Consider the following 23,565-nt stretch of genomic DNA (forward strand, 5'->3'; position numbering starts at 1 on the left):
GCGCGAACAAGAGTACGCGGGATTTTAATAGATACGCGCGTAGCCACGCGTATCCATTAAAGTCCGGGGTCGGTGCGCACAAGGCTGCCCAAAATCGGCAGCCTGCGCGTGCCGAGCCGCGCAGCCTGTCTCCATTCCCTCCGAGGCCGCTCCAAAATCGGAGCAGCCTCGGAGGGAACTTTCCTTCCACCCATCCCCCGCACCTTCCCTTCCCTTACCTAACCCACCCCCCCCCCCCCCCCCCCCCCGGCCCTATCTAAACCCCCCCTACCTTTGTCGGCAAAGTTACGCCTGCTTCCAGCAGGCGTAACTTTGCGCGCGCCAGGCCAGCTGCCGCGCTCCATGTTCCGGTCCGGGGTCTGGTCCGGAGGCCGCGGCCTTGCCCCCGGAATGCCCCTGGGCTGAAACCACGCCCAGGGGGCCGCCCCCAAAACGCCGCATCACTCCCGGCACCCCCCCCCCGACACATCCCCCCCACCCCCCGACATGCCCCTCCATGCAAGCCCCGGGACTTATGCACATCCCGGGGCTTGCGCGCGCGCGTGGGGGGGGGGGGTTGGGGGTAGGTTTTCGGGGGGTACACGCGTATCCCTTTGAAAATCTACCCCACTGGATTTGGATGATTCTAAATCCAAGTGGCAACTTAATTTAGCTTTGATCAAACAGAATGATTTACCAAGATGATGAGAGAAGCAGTGAAGGACTTTCAGGCTATCCACCCTGCACAGGATTATTCTCCTTTGTTACAATAGGAAACTAAAAGTAGTGCTGAGGGGAAGATAATTTCCCTGGCTAGTTTTAAGAACAAACAATGATTAACATTACAGAGATTTGAAAGACCAGATTAAATCTTTGGAGGAATGACAAACAAGGAGGATCGCCAAAAATATATATGACTCTTATGTTAGCTAGGGATCAGCTACCTACATTACAATGTTGTAATATAGAAAAATGTATGCAATATATTCAAACTTTTTATGAAAAGGGTAATAAATCAGGTAATTTGCTGGCTAGACTGGTTAAATTATGTAAGTTCTCTAACATTATTAGTTCTCTTAGGAATTCTCAATGCGCTCTCTGTCATTATTCTCATCAAATTGCTGATATCTTTAAAGAATATTTTGCTGATTTTTATGGGAATGCTGACTGGGTTGGTAATGGAGAGATGGCAACATATGTGGCACAAATAAATCTCCCCAGCATTACAGATGAGATGAAGGCCTTTTTGTCAGGGCCTATAACAGCCCCAGAGGTTTTGTAGGCGATGAAGTCCATCTCCAAATAAAAGCCCAGTGCTCAAAGGGTTCCCCATAGGATTAAAAAGTTTTTCCCAGATATTTATGTTTCCTTGTTGACTGAACATTACCATTTTTTGGGAAAGAGTCTCTTAGTGGGAATTTTTTAGATTATAGTCTTTTATAAACCTGGGAAAGACCCTTTACAGTGTAGTTCATATAGGCCCCTTTTCTTTTTTTTAAATACTGATCTGAAAATATTGGCTAAAATTCTCCAAATTCATTTAGAAAATATTCTTCCCTCTTTGATCAAAGCTAACCAGACCTAAAAGGGAGGTCATCTATGAACAATACTAGGAGATTCATAAATATAGTCAATTGGGCAAAGAGCTCTGAATTGTCTTATCGCTTGAAGCAGACAAGGCATTTGATAGAATATCATGGATATTTATGTTTGCTGTATTGCAGAAGTATGTTTTTCCTCCTTTCTTTTTACATTGGATAGGATCATGAAATGCTGGGCTTAGGGCACGGATACTGGCTAATGGATGTGTCTTGAGCCCTTTTCATATTGCTCAGGGAACAAGACAGGGATGTCCCCTCTCTCCCCTCCTCTTTGATTTGGTTTTAGAATCCTTGTCTCAATTAATAAGGGGAAATGAAAATATTGCAGGTTTCAAAATATTCTTCTAGGAATATAAAATACTATTATATGCAGATATTTTATTATATCTTACTAAGGTGAATAGCTCCCTACGACAGTTGTTAATCTTTTTGAAACAATACGGTATTGTTTCAGGATATCAGATTAATTTTCAAAAATATGTATGGCTACCTATACGGCCACATTTCAGGCCCCAATTAGGATTGGCTCCTTATGCTGTGGCCACCTCTGGAGTGAAATATTTGGGAACTTATGTATCAGGTAATCTTTCTGAACTATTTAAGTTAAATTCCTCGTTTATTATATCTTTTTCAACACTTACACTTTGAGGAACCAAACAAGGCATTTATGAGTTTGAGAAGTGTTCTGTCCTCTTAACTTTGAAGACAGAGGACTCCTAGATTTAAATTATCAAATTTACAATTGCCCAGGAATAGTGGGGGTTTGGAGGTCCCTGATCTCTTTATGTATTTCCTATCTGCGAGACTTGTTGCCTTGAGATGTTGGTTTCAAGATGAGGATTCTTATGTCTGGAAGGACCTGGAACAAGCACAAGCAGACAGTTTTAGCCTTCCGGCAATTCTGGGTGTCTCATCTCGTTCAGCGCTGTTATCTAAAATACTTACAGTACATCATGTACTTGCTCATAAGTGCTGGATTTCAGTTTCTAAATTGTTACAGACTGAACAGACAGTATTGTCCCTTATACCTTCACTGTTTAAAAATCCACAGTTATTTATTTATTTATTTATTTAACATTTTTTATATACCGAAGTTCTAGCAACAATGTTGCTAATCACTTCGGTTTACATATAACATTGGAGTGACTTAACAAGTGTGTCTTACATGGAACAGGAAAATGAACTTGGAGAAAATTGAATAAATACTAATAACAATGAACAATAAAACAACAACAGTAGTAATAGAAAAGTTATATACAGGCGAATTAAAATAAATCAATTATGAATTAGGTATCTGCAAAATGGACAAGAGGGATTGGAAGATTAATTCTTTAGTTGTTGATCTAAGAGGTATTATATTGCATAGATCTGGAGGAGGGCTTTGTGAATAGTACTCAATCGTAGGCTTGAGAGAAAAGCCAAGTTTTAAGTCTTTTTTTAAAAGTGAGGGGGCATTGTTCAAGCCTGAGATCTGATGGTAGAGAGTTCCAGTGGGTCGGACCTGCAGTGGAGAAGGCTCTTTTGTTTGATGAAATTTTGAGAGGAGGGGTTTTCAGAGAGCCTTTTTGCGCAGATCTCAGTGGACGGGAGGAAGTATGTAGTTATCTGTTGCTACTGTCTTTGGATATGTATAGCTTGTAATCCAAGGGTCTGTGTTTATTGGCACAAATTTGGCAGGGCAGTCAGTTAAAATCTTTTTCAGATCTACAGGAATATACTATCCCATCACATATATTTTCAACTACATAGGGAAATTTTGTTTGAGAATTGATATGGATGTTTTGAGATCACATATGGGAATTGATATGGATGTTTTGAGATCACTTATATGTAAGGGGGTGATTCCCAAATTGATTTCAAAATTTGGTTTTCTTCAAGAAGAAACACAAAATACAGATACTGCGAAATCTCAGATACAAAAATGGAACAATGATTTAGATTTGCAGTTAGATGAAGATGATTGGCGTGACGTATGGTGGTCTACCACAAAAATGCCCATCTATAATCAGAGAGAATTAATATAAGAAGTTCTTCATAGAATATATTGAAGACCTTCACTTTTCTCTAAATTTAGTAATATTAGTTCATTATGTTGGAGATGTGGGCTGCGGGGTTCCTATATTCATATGTGGTGGGATTGCATGGTAGTACAGACCTTTTCAGAGAAGGTAGGTAGAACTGAGGAAAATATGGAAATGTCCAATGATTTGTCTGCTCTGTTGTGTTTCTTGGGAAAAAATGATTCTCTGAAGCTGGATAAAAAGCATAAGCAATTACTATCATATTTGCTGCATGCAGCTAGGATCACTATAGCCTAATATTCGGCTCAATACTGTAAGGCCGCGGTAGAAACAGTGCGGCAGTGTCAGGCGCACCCTTCCTCCCCGCACGCACAGCTCTCTTGACTTAGCGCCTGATACTCTCTTCTAATTGCATGCAAATGCATGCCGCGGCTGTGAAGAGTTAGGGAAGGGTTATGCCCGCGCAACCCATTTTACTGTATAGGCGCTTAATACAGCGCCTATACAGTAACCTGGGTGCACTCGTACCTGTCATTTCAAATGTCATTTCAAATGACATATGAAATGACAGGCACCAGGAAGTGTAAATAACAAAATTTTTAAATACCTGTCGGAGGGCCGCGTGGGTCCAGGCGGGCGGCGGGATCCGGGGGGGCGGGTGGTCGCGTGTTAAATCTAGGCCGCGGGCGGGTGGGCGCGTGGACGCGCGTTAGTTTCAGACGGCCGGCGGCGGGAGCCGGGGGGCGGGTGGTCGCGTGTTAAATCTAGGCCGGGTCGCACAGACGCGCATTCATTCACTGCTGGAGGAGCCGGCGGCAAAAGCCGCCGGCTTCTCCGCCTGGATGAATGAATGCGCGCCTGTGCGACCCCTGCGATTCGGCGCTCAAGGCAGTCACATGCCGTGACGTCGGGCGTCGTGACGTCACGCCTTGAGCGCCGAATCGCAGGGGTCGCACAGGGGCGCATTCATTCATCCAGGCGGAGGAGCCGGCTGCTTTCGCCACCGGCTCCTCCGCCTGGATGAATGCGCGTCTGTGTGACCCGGCCTAGATTTAACACGCGACCACCCGCCCCCCGGCTCCCGCCGCTGCCCGCCTGGACCCACGCGGCCCTCCAACAGGTATTTAAAAAATTTTATTTTTTTTTCTGACAGGTTTTATGTGTCCCACAGCATTACATTTTCTCGATCATCTCTGTATCGCTTTTTTTTTTATTCTGTTTTATTGTTTTTGAGTATCTTAAGCGGTGTCGATGGATTTGTTACTAGACTCACAGTCCTAACACCTACTAGGGGGAGGCGGTAAACTAACACGTTAAGGCCGTGGCAAAACAGCGGGTTACTAAGGAGATAATATCAGCGCCCGTTACAGTATCGGAGGGGAATAGCTAATGCCTTCATTATACAGCTAATTCGTTCATTTACACATCATATACATGCTGCATGCGGAAAGGGTTATGTGTCTATTTTACGAAGCGCTAAGGACGCGTGAAACTGGAGACTGTATCGCTGGATCGGCTTACTCGTCTGTATTGTGCGCTCCCAGCACGTTACAGACGGGGAATCTTTAACCGCACGTTACTGTATCGACCTGATTGGAAGGGAATGCTGCTTTTGAGCCACTGGAAAGAGGTAGCAGCTGAAATTGTTATATTAGAAAAACTTACTTTTAGTCTTCAAAATAACTCCATTAGTTATGAAGAAATTTGGGGGAAGTACTGGAAATGGAGAAGTATACCTGCATGATGGCATAAGATATATTTATTTGTATATAATTTGATATATGAAAATTCTGTGTATGATTTTAAGTTCATTTCTTCTCTCCGATGTATATGTTCTTTATATATGATTATTGGTGTCTTTAAATAATAAGTTTAAAAACATTTGCAGATGACAAAATTATTCAAAGCTGTTAAAGCAAAACAGGATTGTGAGAAATTGCAAGAGTACCTTGCAAAACTGGGAGACTGAGTAAGCAAATGGCAAATGAAATTCAATGCGATAGTGCAAAGTGATACACTTAGGGAAGAGTAAACAACAAAAGGAAATAGAATGCTAAGGATTATTAGGAAAGGAATGGAAAATAAAATAGAGAATTTCATGACTCTGTATCGCACCATGGTATGATCTCATTTTGAGCACTGTATGCAGTTCTGGTCACCATATCTCAAAAAAGTGATAGCAAAATTAGAAAACATACAGAGAAGGGTGACCAAAATCATAAAGGGGATGGAACGATTCCCCTATGAGGAAAGACTAAAGAGATTACGACTTTTCAGCTTGGAGAAGAGATGGCTAAGGGGAGTTATGATAGAGGTTTATAAAATATTGAATGAATGGAACAAGTAAATGAACAAAGACTAAGAGATACATGAAGTTATTAGATAATACATTTAAAATAAGAGAAAATATGTTTTTACTTAATGATTAATTAAGCTCTAGAAGTCATTGCCAGAGGCTAAAGTGAAAGCTATTAGTGTAGCTGCATTTAAAAACGGTTTAGAGAAATTCCTGGAGGAAAAGCCCATAAACCATTAAGGTGGCATTGCAGATATCCACGGCTTATTCTTGAGATAAGCAGCTTGGAACTTATCTACCCCTTGGGATCCTGCCAGGTACTTGTGACCTGGATTGACTACTATTAGAAATAGGATACTGGGCTTGATGGACCCTTGTTCTGATCTAGTATGGCAAATCTTATATTGAAAATTAAAATTATAAGCAAAGCAGATTAGATGTTGCTCCGACTCCTCACCTTCTTCCAATAGCAAATAAAACTCACTCCTATCCTCATGAGAGAGCCAGTCAGTAAATTTGTGGAGATTCCAAAATGAATTGCAAACACTAGATTGCACAAAAGCATTCTGGTAATATTTTTTCCTCAAAATGGTCCAAGCTCTCCTGTCCAAAATGGCACAAAGTTATGTGTTCTAGCCTTCTTGGCCCTTTCAAGGGCAGATTTGACTACAGATCAGTGTGACAACTGATACTGGTCAAATCCTTCAGTCTATAGGACACAGAATTCAGTACCTGTCTTTCTCCCCAACAAGAACTACGGAGTGTGGCGTTTTCCACATCTTTCTGCATAAGTACAAGCAGAGTGGGTGGACAGGCACTACCACCAAACTCCATAAAAAGATGCAAGTACTTAGAGACCAAAAATGTGCCCTGAGCCAGATCACCTTGAAGATTAACTTCAGAACATGGCACCTTCCACCAAGCAGAGAAGCAGGATTTGGGAGTAAGAGACGAGTGGCAGCCCAGCTTGGAAATAGCCACAGTGTCCTGAGACAGAAGGAGAAAACATCCCAGAAAAAGCATTAGCTGTTTTGACAGGAAGAGAAGTACTGTAAGTTTAGGGCCTAAAAAGAAAAGCAGCAGCAGATGCTGTGGAGTTTGGGGCAGGAGAGGGAGGAGAATGAGAGAACTTGGGCCAGGGCAAGAAGGAGAAGCAGCCAGGGTCACAAAAAGAATCAAATTAATAAAGATAGAGTCCCTTTTGCTCCTGCCCCCAAGTCTTCCAATGCCTACAAATTTGTTATGGCCTCAATCATTGCCTACACAATATCTGGTGGTAACTTAATCCTTGCCTTTGAAGGGAACACTTCCAAGATTGTTCAAAACCAAGATTTTCCAGACTCCTCTATTAAATCAGGATGTGCCATCTGGGCTGATTGCTTTTCTGCCCCAAAGGTAAACATATTGGATCATAGGGCTAGCTGGCTCTGAGGGGCTGGAGAAGTTTCCCCTCCCAAGCCTGTTCTGCTCTGATTCAAGAATGAACAAGACCCAGTACCATGATCCCAGGGGTAGCATCGAAATACCTAGCACCAAAGCTGTAGATGTGTTGCTCAATACTCCAAGAAGGATGGAGCTAATCAATGCTTAAAGCACTGCATTCTTTATGTGCTGAGCAACTGCCCTTGCTATTCTTCTCTGAAGTTTGTTGAGCTGAAATATGATGGGTCTCAGCAGGTGGACTGAACTTCTTCGTAATCTTTACAGGGATACCAATGCCTAAAACCAGATCTCTGGAGATTGCCATAGCAATTGCCATGACTGGAATGCAGAGCAAACTGTTAGGCACAACTGCTTTAGGGAGCTGAAGGCACAGACTCTAAGATCCCCACCCCCTAAATCCTGTAACAGGGATTGGTGCCAATGCTTTCAAGCCTTCCTTCAGTCCTCAATCACTCAGTCCTCTTGGCTCCATGCTTGAGTATGCAGCGCCTAATGCTTGGTGCAAGCTGGGAGAACAAGATTTCTCTCATATCTGGTGCCTATATTTTGACTTCAGCAAAATACTTTCTTTTATGGATGAGCCGGCTCAATCATCCTTCTGCTTCAGTGGATCCAGTCAATCACCTCTTAAAGGCAGGACTGTAGTCTCATCTTGTGGATCTTGATGGCCTTTGATGAGTTCCTTGAGCAAATGCTTAAAAGTTGAATCATGATCCCTACCCAGCACTTGTAATGGGTCTGATGATGATCCATTACAGCTATCGTCTGTCTGCATGTAGGGCGCAGGACTTCAGCTCAGATATACTTCACAAAGCGTTTGAAGCAAAAGATGAAATTTAAATGATAAGAATGGCCCAATGAAGAAAAAATATGACTGGAATTTGGCAGGTCTCACTGACAGAACAAAAAAAAAAAAAAAAGCAAGAAAAATTCAAATGCTGACTAGGGAAACTATCAGGGTCACAAAAAAACCTTCTGAGGCACATTAAACTGAAGAGAACAGCCAAACTCAGAAAAAAAATGACAAAGGGCTAAGAATACCAGGGGAACCATTGCACTCAAGGGAAAACAAAAAAATCTATGCTACCATACAGAAATAAAGCAGAACATGCAGCAGGAGCATAGAAACTGCCATACATTTTCACAAATGTTTCTAAGCATTTCCTGGGAAGCTCTGGAAAAAGCCTGATTGATGCTGATTAATAGTGACATACCCCATATATATGGTTGGTGATTCTGCTTGTCTCTAGAGAATAAAGTATAATGTAGTTGCCTACTTTAAGCTTTCTTTAAAAAAAAAAAAAGTGGGTGGGCGAATGCTGCAAGGATATGGGAGGGATAGGAGAAAGAGGGAAAAAAAATGACAAGTGGAAAGCAGTAAAAATAGAAATCAATTGCCCTTGACCTATCATGCTCAAAGGTTAATCTTCAACTAGAATCTGCTCGTTAACTCTAAAGCAGAAGCATAGTCAAAAACTAAAATGTCATCTCATAGCTCAGAGCGAAATGGAATAGAAAAACGATTAATTCACTTCTCTTTACGAAAACTTGCCCCTTTCTTTTTAAAGATTGGCGGGAAAGAAACAAAGATTTATACCGTATGTTAAAGATTCCCGTTTCTCTTACCACATTTTTCTTAAAAGCTTTAAAATATTGGAATAAGCAAATAGTTTTCTTGGTATATTTGGTGATGTTCAAATCAAGATAATAAACTTCGATATTTCTGTTCAGGGTATAGTCAGAAAGCATAAAATTAGCCAGCAATCTGCAAACACACTACTAATTGTCATGAAATGTATGTTGGATGCTGTGAAGAAGCACAAAATAGAAGATATTTTCCTTCAAATATAAAAACTTTACTAATTAGAGCTATACTTTTTTATATGAATTTTAGGGTTGTGCAACTAGCATTATTTCCCCTCTGATTTGCTCCCTCCCTTAGCAATAGGGTTCAACAGAACAGCTAATGTAAATCTGAAGAGAGAGAGAGAGGAAAGAGTGCTTTACGCTCAGAGTGGTAAAATTGTGCTGGCCTCATGGTTCAAGGTTGTAGCGCTGTGAGCAGTGGTATGAGAGATACAGGTTCTTTGGATCCCTTATCCTTTGGGGCTGTTCTGTCCTAGAATCACGATGGAGGTGGTGTGTCAGGCCCAGGGAATGAAAAAGGGCTGGTGATACTAAGGTATCCCCTGCCAGCCAAAGAATGGCACTAAAGGTGAACCTCTGAGGAGACAGTCCTCCAGTCTTCAAGCCAGGAAAAGTTAAACAGAGCCAGCCGGCCATGCTATCTGGGAGAAGGGGTTTGAAGAGGGAAGGAATAAAAGTAATTAAAATAATAGCATTATGGAACATTTTGCAAACAGTCATGAGTAGACTAAACCTAAAATAAAAAAATAATTTGGCAGCATATGAGATCATATCAACAAGTAAGATGTAATTAGACACTAGGAAAGATTGCTAATCAAGAAACTTGAAGTATGTTGATCAACATATTTAGGATTCAGAAAGAGGGTTGGGTTTTTTTTTTTCTGTACTTCACAACTGGTTACCGATGCCCAAAGGAGCTTTTTCCCTCCTCTGGATTGCCAAGTAGAGATGACTGCTAGGCAATTAGAAGGCTGAGCTCTATGGCTAGCCTTATTTTTACCTAGACAACTATTTCCAAATAAAAGTATCGCACTGATATAGCAAAAGAATGAATACAGAACAAACTACTAAACAATCAGGAACAAAATTGTTCAAAACAGAGTATGACTACAATAAGATTGTAATCCCTCTATGATGAAAACAACTTCCAAAAGGCAAAAATACCCTTGGTTTTGGGTGTAATAGCTTTATCAAATCGGGAGCCGATCAATAATGCTGGAAGCAGAACAAACGATAGTGATCGGTGTGTCAAGGGATTCTTTATTGGTATATTGCCAGACTCTGGCTGAGTTTCGCTCTCGCAGGAGCTGCCTCAGGGGCCACTACAAGAACAATATTAATTAAAATTACACATGACAGACATACATATATATTAGACAAATGGACATAAATGTGTCAATACAAGTGAAATGTTAAAATAAAATAATAAAACATATATGTTCCAAAAATGGACAAAATGACTGTTCATATTGTGACAATGTATAAATATTAGCTAACAATTGATGCATGACTAACTTGTTGTGCAAAAATGTGTATGTATGTGTGTCTAAGAACAGTGGGCGTGGATTTAATGAGAGAAATCAGTGAGAAAAAAGGCTTGTTTCATAGCAGTGAATACCTTGTACTAATGGTTGCTCGTCTTGTATAACACTTCAATGTTATGATATTACAACATGTTAATTGTGAATCCTAAAACAGGGAGACCAACATGGTGTTATATGGAGAATGTGCACACTTTAAAATATGACCACTTATTAATATAAAATTGGATTATCTAAAACAAAGGAACATGATATAAAGAAAAAGTCATGATGAAAAATTAAAACCAAAGAAAAATAAAAAATAAAAAATGATAAAAGGACAAAAGAGTTAAAATGGAACTCTATAAATAATAATCATAAATAGATAAAAAATAAAAGTGTACGTTGCATAATAAAACTATGTATTAAGAATCCTTAAAGCATATTGGTAAAAGTAATTAAAGTTTTAATTAAAAAATATGCTAAAAGAAATATGTTAAGAGTGATCAAAAAACTTAAACGACGGCAGAATGCTACAGTGGATGTAGCTTGCTGGCAAAACAACATACAAAAAAAGATTAAAAAAGGTTAAATGAGTTACCTTAGTAATTAAAGTGCAGTCAGTACTTTCAAATTGGAATATCGAAATATATGGAGATTATTTCTGAAAAATATGTTGCAAAGCAAAGATGAGATGTAATAAGTAGTATCAGGTATGTTTAGTAGCAGATGCCATCATATTTTGAAAACACAATAGTTGGCAATGAAAATGGATAACAATTATGAACCATGGCAAATAAGTTAAAGAGAAATAAATATTTTTTAATTTTTGTATATTTGAAGAGATTATGTAGACTATATGTTTAAAATCGGCAGTGCTCTCAAACCGCGGTGACAACAAAAAGTTTACAGAAATTTAACTTAAACCATGTGGTGAGTTATTGAAAGGCATCTACTGCATTTTTTCAAAGATGCTGGCGGCTGCTATCATATTTTGATGGCGATAAACAAAAGATGATCGTCATGCAATTCAAATTATGTAAACTTATGTTGAACGCGCAGAGCGACAGTCTCATATGGAATCTGTGTAATTCTACTCAAGAAATACAGCTAAGGTGAAAACAATGATCTTGTGAAAAGGATATCTTAAGCATATTGCATCTTACCTGTGTCACGCAGTTGGAGGATGAAAAGTTTGTGAGCGTAGATCGGGATGTTTAAATAATGTTCTCGCGATACTATGGGAAGAATTCCTGCCAAAAGTACAGATTAGCTAATTAATTGTACAGCTGGGTCAGTAATCTTTTAGAAACTCGTGCCGAAACAAACATATATGAATTCGCTCTTTTAAAGCGTACCCTCAAAAAAGCAAATGTTGCTTACCTGTAACAGGTGTTCACAGGACAGCAGGATGCCCTGTATGGAAAACTTTTCTGTCAAAGTTTCTACAAAGCTTTGACTGACACTGGCAAAGTGAGTGCACTGAGCATGCTCAGCCTGCAATTATCCCTGCGAGCCACAGGTGTCTCCCTCAGTCTCGTCTTATAGCTAAAAGCGCAAGCAAAACTAAAATAAAAGTGAAAACGTATAGAGACTAGAGATGTGAATCGGAACTGAAATCCGAACCGATTCTGGTTCCGATTCACATTAGAGACCCAACTCCACGGGGTGGCGGGTGGGTTTCGTGAGGACTAACATCCTGCTGTCCTGTGAGAACACCTGTTACAGGTAACCAACATTTGCTTTCTCACAGGACAAGCAGGATGGTAGTCCCCACAAATGGGTGAGTACCGAGCTGAGGATGCCCGAGAGTGCACCAAATGCACCCAAGACGCGCGAAGGGCACAATGATATGGGTGTAGTTTGGAACGGAGGGCATCCTGAAACCCTTACAGGGTTGGTGGAAGGATGTTGGGTAGTTAATCCGAAAGGAACAGGAGTAGATGGACTGGCCAAACATGAGCATGCCGGCTAGCTGTATAAAAACAATAATGGGCTGCGAAGGTATGGAGAGAACTCCAGGTTGCAGCCTGATAATATGTGTACAAGCAGCAGCGGCCGAAGGGAAGCTATTAAGGCTGAGGCGGATGCAACAGAGTGTGGTTACACACAGTGTTGTAGTGAAATGCCTGCTGGTTGGTAGGAAAAGAGATACAGACCGTCTATTAGGAGGAAAGGTCTGTTTGCCAACTGGAACTCGCAAGTTTATTCTTGCCACAGAAGGAAAGAGTTAGGTGGAATTCCTATGGAATGTAGTGCAAGCTAGATAGAATGCAAGCGTAGCACTCTGTCCAAGAAATGGAAAGAACCCTCTAGCTCTGGTGAGAGAGAGGCGTTGGAAAAAATGGGCAGAATATATTCTGAGTAAGGTGAGATGCAACGTCTACCTTAAAAAAGATAGAAAGTTGAATACGTAAAAACCACTCGGTGACGGAGGAAGGCAGGGTCAGATGTGTATGTAACTACAAGTGTGTAACTCATTGACACTGCTGGCAGAAATTACATTTATGAGGGAAGAATTTCCAATGCCAAACTATGAAATGAGAGGAATGGAAAGGCTCGAACGGAGAATGTATGAGACTTATAAGCATGAGATATAGGTTCCATTCCGTGACTAGTGAAAATAGAGGCGGCTTGATCAGTGGATAATCCATGGTAAGCTGACTCAGAAGGGATTTACCGTAAGACGGATATCCCCACTCCCAAACGATACACCAATTGGAACAGAGGTGTACCTATGTGGAGGATGTCTGGGGAGCAGAATCCGAGGGAGCAAGAGAAAAGAGTGGTATAGAAGAAAGGGGAATACCCTTTTGTATGTGTCATGTGGTAAATCATGCCATTTTGAAATGGTAGGATTTGTGTGTGGAAGGTTTTGTGACGCAACCAGAACCTGAGAACATCAGTTAGTCTATGATTTGGGACTGACTGGTGAGAAGGTAAAGTGGTTACTGGTGTGATAGAATGAGAAGTATGTGAAGCATACTGGTCTCGGTCAGGGCGTGGATTGGAGGAATAGTGAACCACGTCCCAATTCAATATTAGAAGAGTGCTGGCTATGAGAGGCAGCAGAAGAGATACATTTAAGAGGACCATGATGGAAGAAAGGCGTCTAAGGGAATGCATTGGAAACATGTGTAGGGAGTAGAATCTGTGCACCGTATGGTTCGATTCAGATGCAGAGGGCAAGCTCGGTTGACCTTAGTGTGAGAAGATTTTTCGCTCTACACGTGTAGTCAGAGACCATTCGAGAGGATAAAAACCTACATGGAGAAGGTCTGCTAGTGCGTTCAGTAAATCTCTTAGAAAAGTGGCCCGAGGATGCATGAAGTGAGCAAGGGCCAAGGGTAGAACTGCGCAGCTTCCCAGCAGGGCAGCTAAGGTAATGCGTGCTTGTGTGTTGGAAAGCACATTGACCCTATGCTGACTGTCTGTATGCACAAAGATTTGTTGCAGAGGCAGTATTGGAAGGCATAAGGGTAGAACTCATGGCTACAAGCTCCAGGAAGTTTAAGAGAAACTGGGCCTGGAGTGGATAGACGCATATTGGGTTGAGAAGCTTTTAGGCGAAACTTTGCAACCCTGAGTAAATGCGAGCATGAGCAGAATCAGTCTAGGCTGTGGTTCTAGACCTGGAAGAAGGATGAGGGACGAAAGCGGTTGCACAGCTTAGACCCACTAATAATGGAATTTCACTGACTGTAACCCATAGCAGTTTTCTTTGAGGAAAGTGCATATTGAAAAAACCTCCTAGCCCGACAATGAGGAATTGAGGGCCTGAGATAATGGAAAATGCACGCAGGGACATGTAAGAATTTATTAGAATGTCTGCGCGTATGCTGGACAGGAAGGTCTTTATGACTGTGGTGTCCAGAAGTGTTGTATAAGGGATTTATGGCAGTGACAATAATTCCAGTTAGGAAATGTATAGTGAGTCAGGAAGAAGTGAGAGCTCCTTGCATGGACTGACTACGGTTGTGCAGATGTCCATGCAAGGAAAAGAGTGAATGATGTTGCACTCCGCAGAGAAACAGCATTCACTAATAGTGATTGAATGTAATACTCCTGTTGCCGAAGCTGATGCCAGCGGCAGAGCTTGGGTTTGTAATACTGTTGACACACCATAAAGCACATGGAAAGATTAAAGTAATGTACTTACTGCAATCTGGAAGCATGGAAACAAGAGTTGCCATTGTACCTGTGACTTCTGAAGAAAATTGGTATTTCTGAGGTCCAGGATGTGCGGAGAGTGACTACTTTCTGTGAAAAGAATGAATAGTGCAATTAAAACTCCACAACCCTCCTCCCTTCCCCCTTCTGCGCTTCGTAGCGGCTGGGGGAGTGTACCGGGAAGTTTGGTACAAGGTGGGGGTGACCGCTCTGATATCCGGCCAGATGGGAGACCAACGAGTGTCCCAGTGGAGGGGCTGAAGTAATTAGGATATCATATAAGCTCCCACGGGAGTGTGAGCGGTAAAGTCGTACCCGCATTTCTGTGTGCTGTACAAGGCGACACTGAGACCTGACGTCAGGCTTTAAGGTGGACTTGTACTTGAGGCAATATTTGCTGAAGCTCTTGTTTAGCAGAGCAGCGAACGCACCTGAACCTTGGTTTTGAAGCAGGAACCGGAGGACAGAGCATTAATCAGTACAGAGCCTCATTGCTGAAAAGGGAGGAAGCCCTGACGGAATCCCAAAGAAATGATAGAGGGGTTCTCCTGGTATTGTGGCTGACATAGCTAGCATAGCGATATGTGACACTAATACAGTTCTTGAAAGGCACATGACCCAGAACTTTTCGAACCATGTGGCCCGAATTAGAGAACACATCTCAATGGGAATGCCGCAGAAGCGGGTTCTTACCATCCGATGTGGATCGCCGCAGGACGAGCTGCTGAAGGTTGCTGTCTCCGATCTCCAGAGTCCTCGAGGGGTAGCCTGTGGACGTAAACATCCTCTCAACTCTGATACCCAATATGGTGGCACAGGTACAGAGGAGACAGGCTGGGTGTGATTGGCATTTCGACTGTTATTTAAAACAGAGGGCCACAATCCCGCACCTATGACTGTGGGGTACACCGGGAACAGGGGAGCCGATTAACGAGCTCGTGATCCCACCCTCGTCGCAGCGGCTCAGTGTGTCGTGACGTCAATGCAGAATCCGTCGGACCTCGATCCAGTGTTTCTGGATCACCAAGGACTGCCAAAACTGTACGGAACAGTGCTGATGGCAGTGGCGATGTGGCTCTACCCGAGCATTGTCCAGCTTCAAGAAGGATAGCACCGATGTGCTGGATGGCGTCAGCGGCGGACGATCACTGTGTCCGTGATGATGGGCGCCACGGTGCTCGGCCTGGTCTTTCCCCAGCGCCGAGATGGAAGCCCTCGCTGTCCTGGATGGCGATCAGTGACGGACTGTCAGCACGCCTGCTCTGCTAATACGGGGCTTTAAAAAGAACCCAAAGCGTGGAGCATTGTGTGCAGGCGAGGGTATTATGTGGCAGTGCTATGTCGGTATTGACGGTATCGATGGTGGCCGAAGTGGCCTCGAGGGTATCAGCACAACTGGATATGAAAAAACGTCGATGACTCGGCCAGAGTAATGATGCCAGTGGCGGAGCACTGATAGCATGGGCATAGGTATCTATGGGAACAATGTGGCATCAAATAGTCGAGAAAAACTTCGTTATCGAAAAGAGATACCAGGATCAACGGAGTCGATGACCGCATCGATAGGAACGTCGAAGACACAGATGGGAACGACATGGGTGTCGAGGGCATCAATGTATGGGGGCGAGCACTGACATGCTCGGTGGCAAAGCCACGGGCAACGACAGTATGGCAACGGACATTGACGGTATCGATTAGATCGACTCGGGTAGCAAATGTGTGCGTGGAATCAGCGCCACAGATAGGGGTGTCGATGGCACCAACCCGGGCACCGATGGAATCGATGTTGGCAAGGACCCCATGGATGGAAGTGACATGGACATCGATGCCAGCCATGGAAAAGGTATAGGCATGGATGCCCATCCGGCATCGATGTCCATCGATGGAATGGACCCTGGCATCGATGTCCATCAATGGAATCTGTCTGGCATGGATGCCCATCGATGGAAAGGCTCTGGACAATGATGGCATCCATAATTTAAGGGATGGCATCAAGGAAAGTGACCCTGGCATCGATGGAAGTGTCCCGGGCAACTGTGGCATCGACCCGAGCATGTGCATCGAGGGCATTCACACGGGTAAGGCGGCACCGAAGGAACCCAAGGAAAAAACAGCGCGAAAGAGGAAAAAACCTGGCAGCACTGATGAAAACAATGCAGGGAGAATGGCATCAGGGTACCGCGGGGGAAGGGGTACTGATGGCATCTAAAAATCCAGGGCGGTCTGAGGAGGGGTACCTTCGGTAGCTATGGGGCATCGACTGCACGAGGGTACCGGGAAATGAAGGACCCAAAACTACAGGGGCCCTGGCGGCAACGGAAACCGTTGAAGTCCCTGTCCCACTAGCGCTAATAACCAAGCAGAGTGTCACAGAGGGACACTCACAGGCTATGTGTAGCTAACTGAAAAATAGGGAGAGGGAAGGCCTCAGTCGGTTAGCAGGCCAGAAGGTGACAGGAACCGACCTAAAAAATAAATCAAAGTACTCACTGAGCGTCGTAAAAACGTATGTGGAGGGAGACCCATGCAGGGAAAAGTGTCTTTTGAAGTAAAAAGTTAAGTGTTTCCTTGAGGAAAAAATTCCTCAGAGCTCCAACCGCTATGCTTACTGCAGAGCGGAAAAAAGAAGACTGAGGGAGACACCTATGGCTCGCAGGGATAATTGCAGGCTGAGCATGCTCAGTGCACTCAGTGTGCCAGTGTCAAAGCTTTGTAGAAACTGACAGAAATGTTTTCCATACAGGGCTCCATCCTGTGATGTCACCCATTTGTGAGGACTACCATCCTGCTTGTCCTGTGAGAATGTCCATATCAAAAAAATCGTTCACTCACTTTGTAATGTCCTAGATAGGTGGGTGTGAATACCCAAAGTATTGCTTAGTGTTGTGCGGCAAAGATGTGACAGGGCTTCTTAAATCAAATAGATTATACAGGCTCTAATAATAAAAATTACATTAAATAGAAAAAATGTAGTTACTAAATCCCACTAGGATGGCATTTGAAATGGCTGTATCGACGTTGTCAATGGCTGAGAAGTAATGGATATGAATAAAAACATCTTGTGCACAGCTCTCGCTATCTGAAAAATGAATATATTTGGCGGATAAATTTACAGATTCGATGGTGACCTCGCATACCACCTGATTTAATTAATGCCGAAATATCCGCCCAATATATTCATTTTTCAGATAGCGAGAGCTGTGCACAAGATGTTTTTATTCATATCCATTGCTTCTCGGCCATTGACAATGTCGATACATCCATTTCAAATGCCATCCTAGTGAGATTTAGTAACTACATTTTTTCTCCATTTAATGTAATTTTTATTATTAGAACCTGTATAATCTATTTGATTTAAGAAGCCCCGTCACATCTTTGCCGCACAACATGAAGCAATACTTTGGGTATTCACACCCACCTATCTAGGAGTGAGTGAATGATTTTTTTGATATGGACATTTTTGAGAGTACACTTTAAAAGAGCGAATTAATATGTTTGTTTCAGTGCGAGTTTCTAAAAAATTACTGACCCAGCTGTACAATTAATTAGCTAATCTGTACTTTTGACGGGAATTCTCCCCATAGTATCGCGAGAACATTATTTAAACATCCCGATCTACGCTCACAAACTTTTCATCCTCCAACTGCGTGACACAGGTAAGATGCAATATGCTTAAGATATCCTTTTCACAAGATCATTGTTTTCACCTTAGCTGTATTTCTTGAGTAGAATTACACAGATTCCATATGAGACTGTCGCCCTGCGCGTTCAACTTAAGTTTACATAATTTGAATTGTATGACGATCATCTTTTGTTTATCGCCATCAAAATATGATAGCAGCCGCCAGCATCTTTGAAAAAGAGCAATCTATGCCTTTCAATAACTCACCACATGGTTTAAGATAAATTTCTTTAAACTTTTTGTTGTCACCACAGTTTGAGAGCACTGCCAATTTTAAACATATAGTCTACATAATCTCTTCAAATATACAAAAATTAAAAAATATTTATTTCTCTTTAACTTATTTGCCATGTTTCATAATTGTTATCCATTTTCATTGCCAACTATTGTGTTTTCAAAATATGATGGCATCTGCTACTAAACATACCTGATACTACTTATTACATCTCATCTTTGCTTTGCAACATATTTTTCAGAAATAATCTCCATATATTTCGATATTCCAATTTGAAAGTACTGACTACACTTTAATTACTAAGGTAACTCATTTAACCTTTTTTAATCTTTTTTTATATGTTATTTTGCCAGCAAGTTACATCCACTGTAGCATTCTGCCATCGTTTAAGTTTTTTTTATCACTCTTAACATATTTCTTTTAGCATATTTTCTAATTAAAACTTTAATTTCTTTTACCAATATGCTTTAAGGATTCTTAATACATAGTTTTATTATGCAACGTATTTTTATTTAAGATTATTATTTATAGAGTTCCATTGAAACTCTTGTCCTTTTATCATTTTTTATTTTTCTTTTATTTTTCTTTGGTTTTAATTTTTCATCATGACTTTTTCTTTATATCATGTTCCTTTGTTTTAGATAATCCAATTTTATATTAATAAATGGTCATATTTTAAAGTGTGTACATTCTCCATATAACACCATGTTGGTCTCCCTGTTTTAGGATTCACAATTAACATGTTGTAATATCATAACATTGAAGTGTTATACAAGACAAGCAACCATTGGTACAGGTATTCACTGCTATGAAACAAGCCTTTTTTCTCACTGATTTCTCTCATTAAATCCACGCCCACTGTTCTTAGTCACACATACATATACATTTTTGCACAACAAGTTAAGAAAGTCATGCATCAATTGTTAGCTAATATTTATACATTGTCACAATATGAACACACAGTCATTTTGTCCATTTTTGGAACATATATATTTTATTTATTTTCTTTTAACATTTCACTTGTATTGACACATATTTATGTCCATTTGTCTAATGTATATGTATGTCTGTCATGTGTAATTTTAATTAATATTGTTCTTGTAGTAGCCCCTGAGGCAGCTCCTGCGAGAGCGAAACTCAGCCAGAGTCTGGCAATATACCAATAAAGAATCCCTTGACACACCAATCACTATCGTTTGTTCTGCTTATAGATTTATCAAATACCTCAAAGAGCAATATTTTACCACTGCAAACCTCAAGGTCCAGTTATAATTTATACAATACTAGCTGTACCCGGCCACGCATTGCTGTGGCTCAGTCTGGTTAAATGGAAAAGAAAGAAAAGAGAAAGCGAACGTTTCTAATATGTTTATGCGCGCTGTTCTCTGTTCAGCTCTTTGCGCTTTGGCTGCTGCAGGCTGCAGCTGCTTGTGATCTCTTCACAGCCGCTTTCTACTGCATTTGCTCTGCTCCGGCCGTCCCAACTCCCTCCCCCCCCCCCTTCCCCGGCGGTGGACGGAATGGCTCGGTGACTCTTCTACCCTTTCCTCCTCCTGTGTGTAACTGTCCGGCAGTCCCTACTCCTTCCCCAGCGGCGGAGGAACGGGCTGAGCTGTTTCTCGGAGCGGCGACTCGTCTGCCCTTTCCTCCTACCCTCCGTGACACCCAGCACGTAGCGCAGAGCTCTATGGTCCGCACATGTGTGGTAGAGCTGCTCTGTACTGCGCATTTGCGGTCCGTCGGTCAGAGCCCATTTATATTGTAGATAACGTGTGTTGCTTTTATGTCCAACAGATGGCGCTGTTTTTCCAAAAAAGCATGTTTCTACCTGTCACAGGTGTGACATCTATATAATATAGGTATATAAAAACATGCGCGTTGTCGAATGCAACATTGTGTCAAAATTTCAAAGCAATCAGTGAAGAACTTTCGGAGATTTAAGATTTTGAACAAACGAACATTTACATTTTTATTTATATAGCTAAGCATATACTATATAAATATCAAAATCGCAAATGCATAAAAAATTTCCTACAACTTAAAGCAAATAATTGCCAAAGCTCTTCAAGTTTTCCAAATACCCTGTTAACATCTCCAGTCCCTCTTTTAGGCTTCTGCCTACTCTGAAAACATGTACACACTGAATTCTTAATGCATTCCCCAAATGTTACTGCACAAGATGATAACTGTTCACAGGATAAGTAGAAATTTGGGAATATAGTCAAACTACAGAAGATGATACTGGTTGAGACCACCCTGTTTTGTTTTGTTTTTTTTAATTAATCTAATGGTTTTTGCTGCAGCAGGAATTGACTCACTGGTGAATTCCTTCAACAACCAATGAAACCAAAGTGATGTCTTTCAGAAAGCAAATAAAAATACCTACAATGAAGAGGAAGCTAAAGTATCAGGATATTCTGTCCAACTTCAAAGTGAAGGATTTTCTTCTTGTTCCATATGATCTAAATATGAGTGGGAGGTTTAATCCATCATTGACAGTGATTATCTTTCCACCTCTAAGCTCCGTCTTTATGATTGGATTTGAATTCCAGTCAATAATCCCAAGAGACATTATAGTTCTGCACAATATGTAATATTTTAATAAGACTCATTCTTGAGTGATGTCATTGCTAATGATGCTTGAATTTCTCAATATGTGCTGTTGTTACAAAAGGATGTATGTAGTTCCAATCATGCAAGTTTTCACATGTTATGAAAACAGGGTCTCTGTTGTTGCCATCTTATTCTCAAAATTAAAATTGAACTACCACCTGGGAGGTTAAGGAAACAAATATAGAGAATAAAACTATGAAAGTCCTTCACAGAATGGCTTTCCTGAGAATGTATTCTCTGTCCCCACTGTCTCCCTCACTTATTCAAAAAAGGAATGGGAAAACAGAGCTAATTTTATCTGTAAACTTATCTTTCTTTTTACATCAATGAGTTCCCTATAAAACATTACCCTAAAATGCTAAAGGCACATGGCCTCACACATGAGGTCCTATTGAAAGTATAAAAACATTTGTGATGGCAGGAGAGTTACGATCTTGAAGTATAGTGTAGGTTTGGGGGAAAATGTTCTACATGGGCCTTTGTTTTTCTTTTTTTTTTTTTGTTAAAAAAAAAAGAATCTCACATCAGAAACACATTTTGCATACGAAGCTAAATATCTGACACCTAATGCCTTATCTGTAAGGCTAGGGACCTAAATTCTGGTCCTGAAGGCATTCTAACAGGTCTAGATTTCAGCGTACTCAAACTAAACAAACTAGTCTGGTTCTTAGATCACCTATACCCCAAAATCTCAGGAATATTCTTTGTCAACATCTCAGAAACCAGACCTGTTTGAAGGCAATAAGGACCAGAGTTGAGGACCACTGTCAGACAATTCTGGTTCAATTAAAAATGAAATCTAACTGTATTCATATTTACATACGTCTGTATGAAAAAAACAAGTATGAATGTTAATTTTCCAACCTCGTACTGTAAGCTTGCTATATAACTGTGAATTCATTTCTTCATCTCGCTGGTAACGACGAAATTCGTCAACTGCTTCCCGCACTATTGTGACAGTCAGAACAAATCCCTGAAAAATAAACACACACATATATATTCATCTAATATTCTATTAAACAAAAACAGCCTCAAAACTAATAATTTGATTTTGGATATTGAGGGGAATGTGCACAAAGAAAAGATGCTACATAAAAAAGGCCAGAATGAAATTTCTGAGCAGTATTTTTAGCATACATTTTTCATACAATAATTTTAATTGCAAAAAATCAGAGGATTCCTGGCGTAGAGCGGATATCCAGAGAAAGAACTGGAAATATTACTTAAGCCCATAGGGGTAGATTTTCAAAGGATTATGAGCGTAACATACGCACGTAACCCCCGAAAACCTACCCCCGCCTCCTCCTGTGCGCGCTGAGCCTATCTTGCAGAACGCGCTGCCAGTACACGCAACTTACTTCAGCTCCAGGTCTGAATTTGTGAAATAAAAAAAAAAATAGATCGGTAGGGTTTACGGGGTAAGGAGGAGAGAGGAAGAGGGAGGGAGTTTAGGTAGGGAAGGAGCGGACTGGGAGGGAACTGGGGAAGGTCCAATTTCATCACAGCACGGAAATTGCAAAAGTTAAACCCCCCTTGCGCACACGGATTGTAAAACCCAGTGCACATGTGCGAGCGGCCACATGGACGTGCGTGTGCATGTTTGAAAATCTACTCCTCTGGGTTGCGGTCTTATCCTCAGATACTTTTTAAATTATTAAACCTGCAGATATAGGAAGTAGGATTGTTTTATTGTACTGCCCTCAATATCTAGCGGAAGTATTTTGTCAACTTTCTGACATTGTTTTACATACTATTATCCAGTGATCCTACTCCAGCTTTAAGTGTGGTTATTTTTACTTTCATTCAATCTGGTATTGATGCTGCAATTTTTTTGACATCATGAGAGGCTGATTTTTGTTTGAAAGATTTCCAGTGGTTGTTGTTTTTTGTTTTTTTTGTTTTTTTTTTAAATATCTTACCAGAAATCCACAAATCATTAGTCAACTCTCTGGATGCCAGTTGTGTCTGGTATTGGTTCTTTATTGGAACCTCTATCAAAATTTGTCTGTAAGTTACAAATTATTTGTTCTGAGAGTTCCTTCTTATGTGCAGGATTCCGGCCATTTTATCAACCTTCAAATACCATCTGGCCCACTGGATTTAGTGACTCTTGATATCGAGTCTTTATACTCAACATTCTGTAAGAGAAAGCTATGTGATTGTTGAATAAAACATTTAATCAGCATTCATCTGACGGCTAGTTATCCATGAGTTTCTTAGTTGATTTGACTCATATTGCACTGAAAAAATGTTTTTGTTTAAGGGGACCTTTTTTTTTCAACAAACCAAGGGTACTGCAATGGGGGCAACCATAGACCCTGACATTGCGCACCTATACGTGTCACATTTCGAGACATT

General features: G+C 41.3%; 1 protein-coding gene across 1 annotated transcript in view; it reads right to left on the reverse strand.

Annotated features, from left to right (window-relative positions):
* Positions 1-23,565, reverse strand: part of ATP9B (ATPase phospholipid transporting 9B (putative)) — a 1,157,977-nt gene that overhangs the window by 871,630 nt on the left and 262,782 nt on the right. Inside the window, exon 5 of the mRNA XM_029590836.1 lies at positions 22,072-22,180. Coding sequence (XP_029446696.1) covers positions 22,072-22,180 — 109 coding nt within the window. The remainder of the gene's footprint in view (positions 1-22,071; positions 22,181-23,565) is intronic.

The sequence above is a fragment of the Rhinatrema bivittatum genome, chromosome 2, assembly GCF_901001135.1.
Source record: "Rhinatrema bivittatum chromosome 2, aRhiBiv1.1, whole genome shotgun sequence".
NCBI lineage: Eukaryota > Metazoa > Chordata > Amphibia > Gymnophiona > Rhinatrematidae > Rhinatrema > Rhinatrema bivittatum.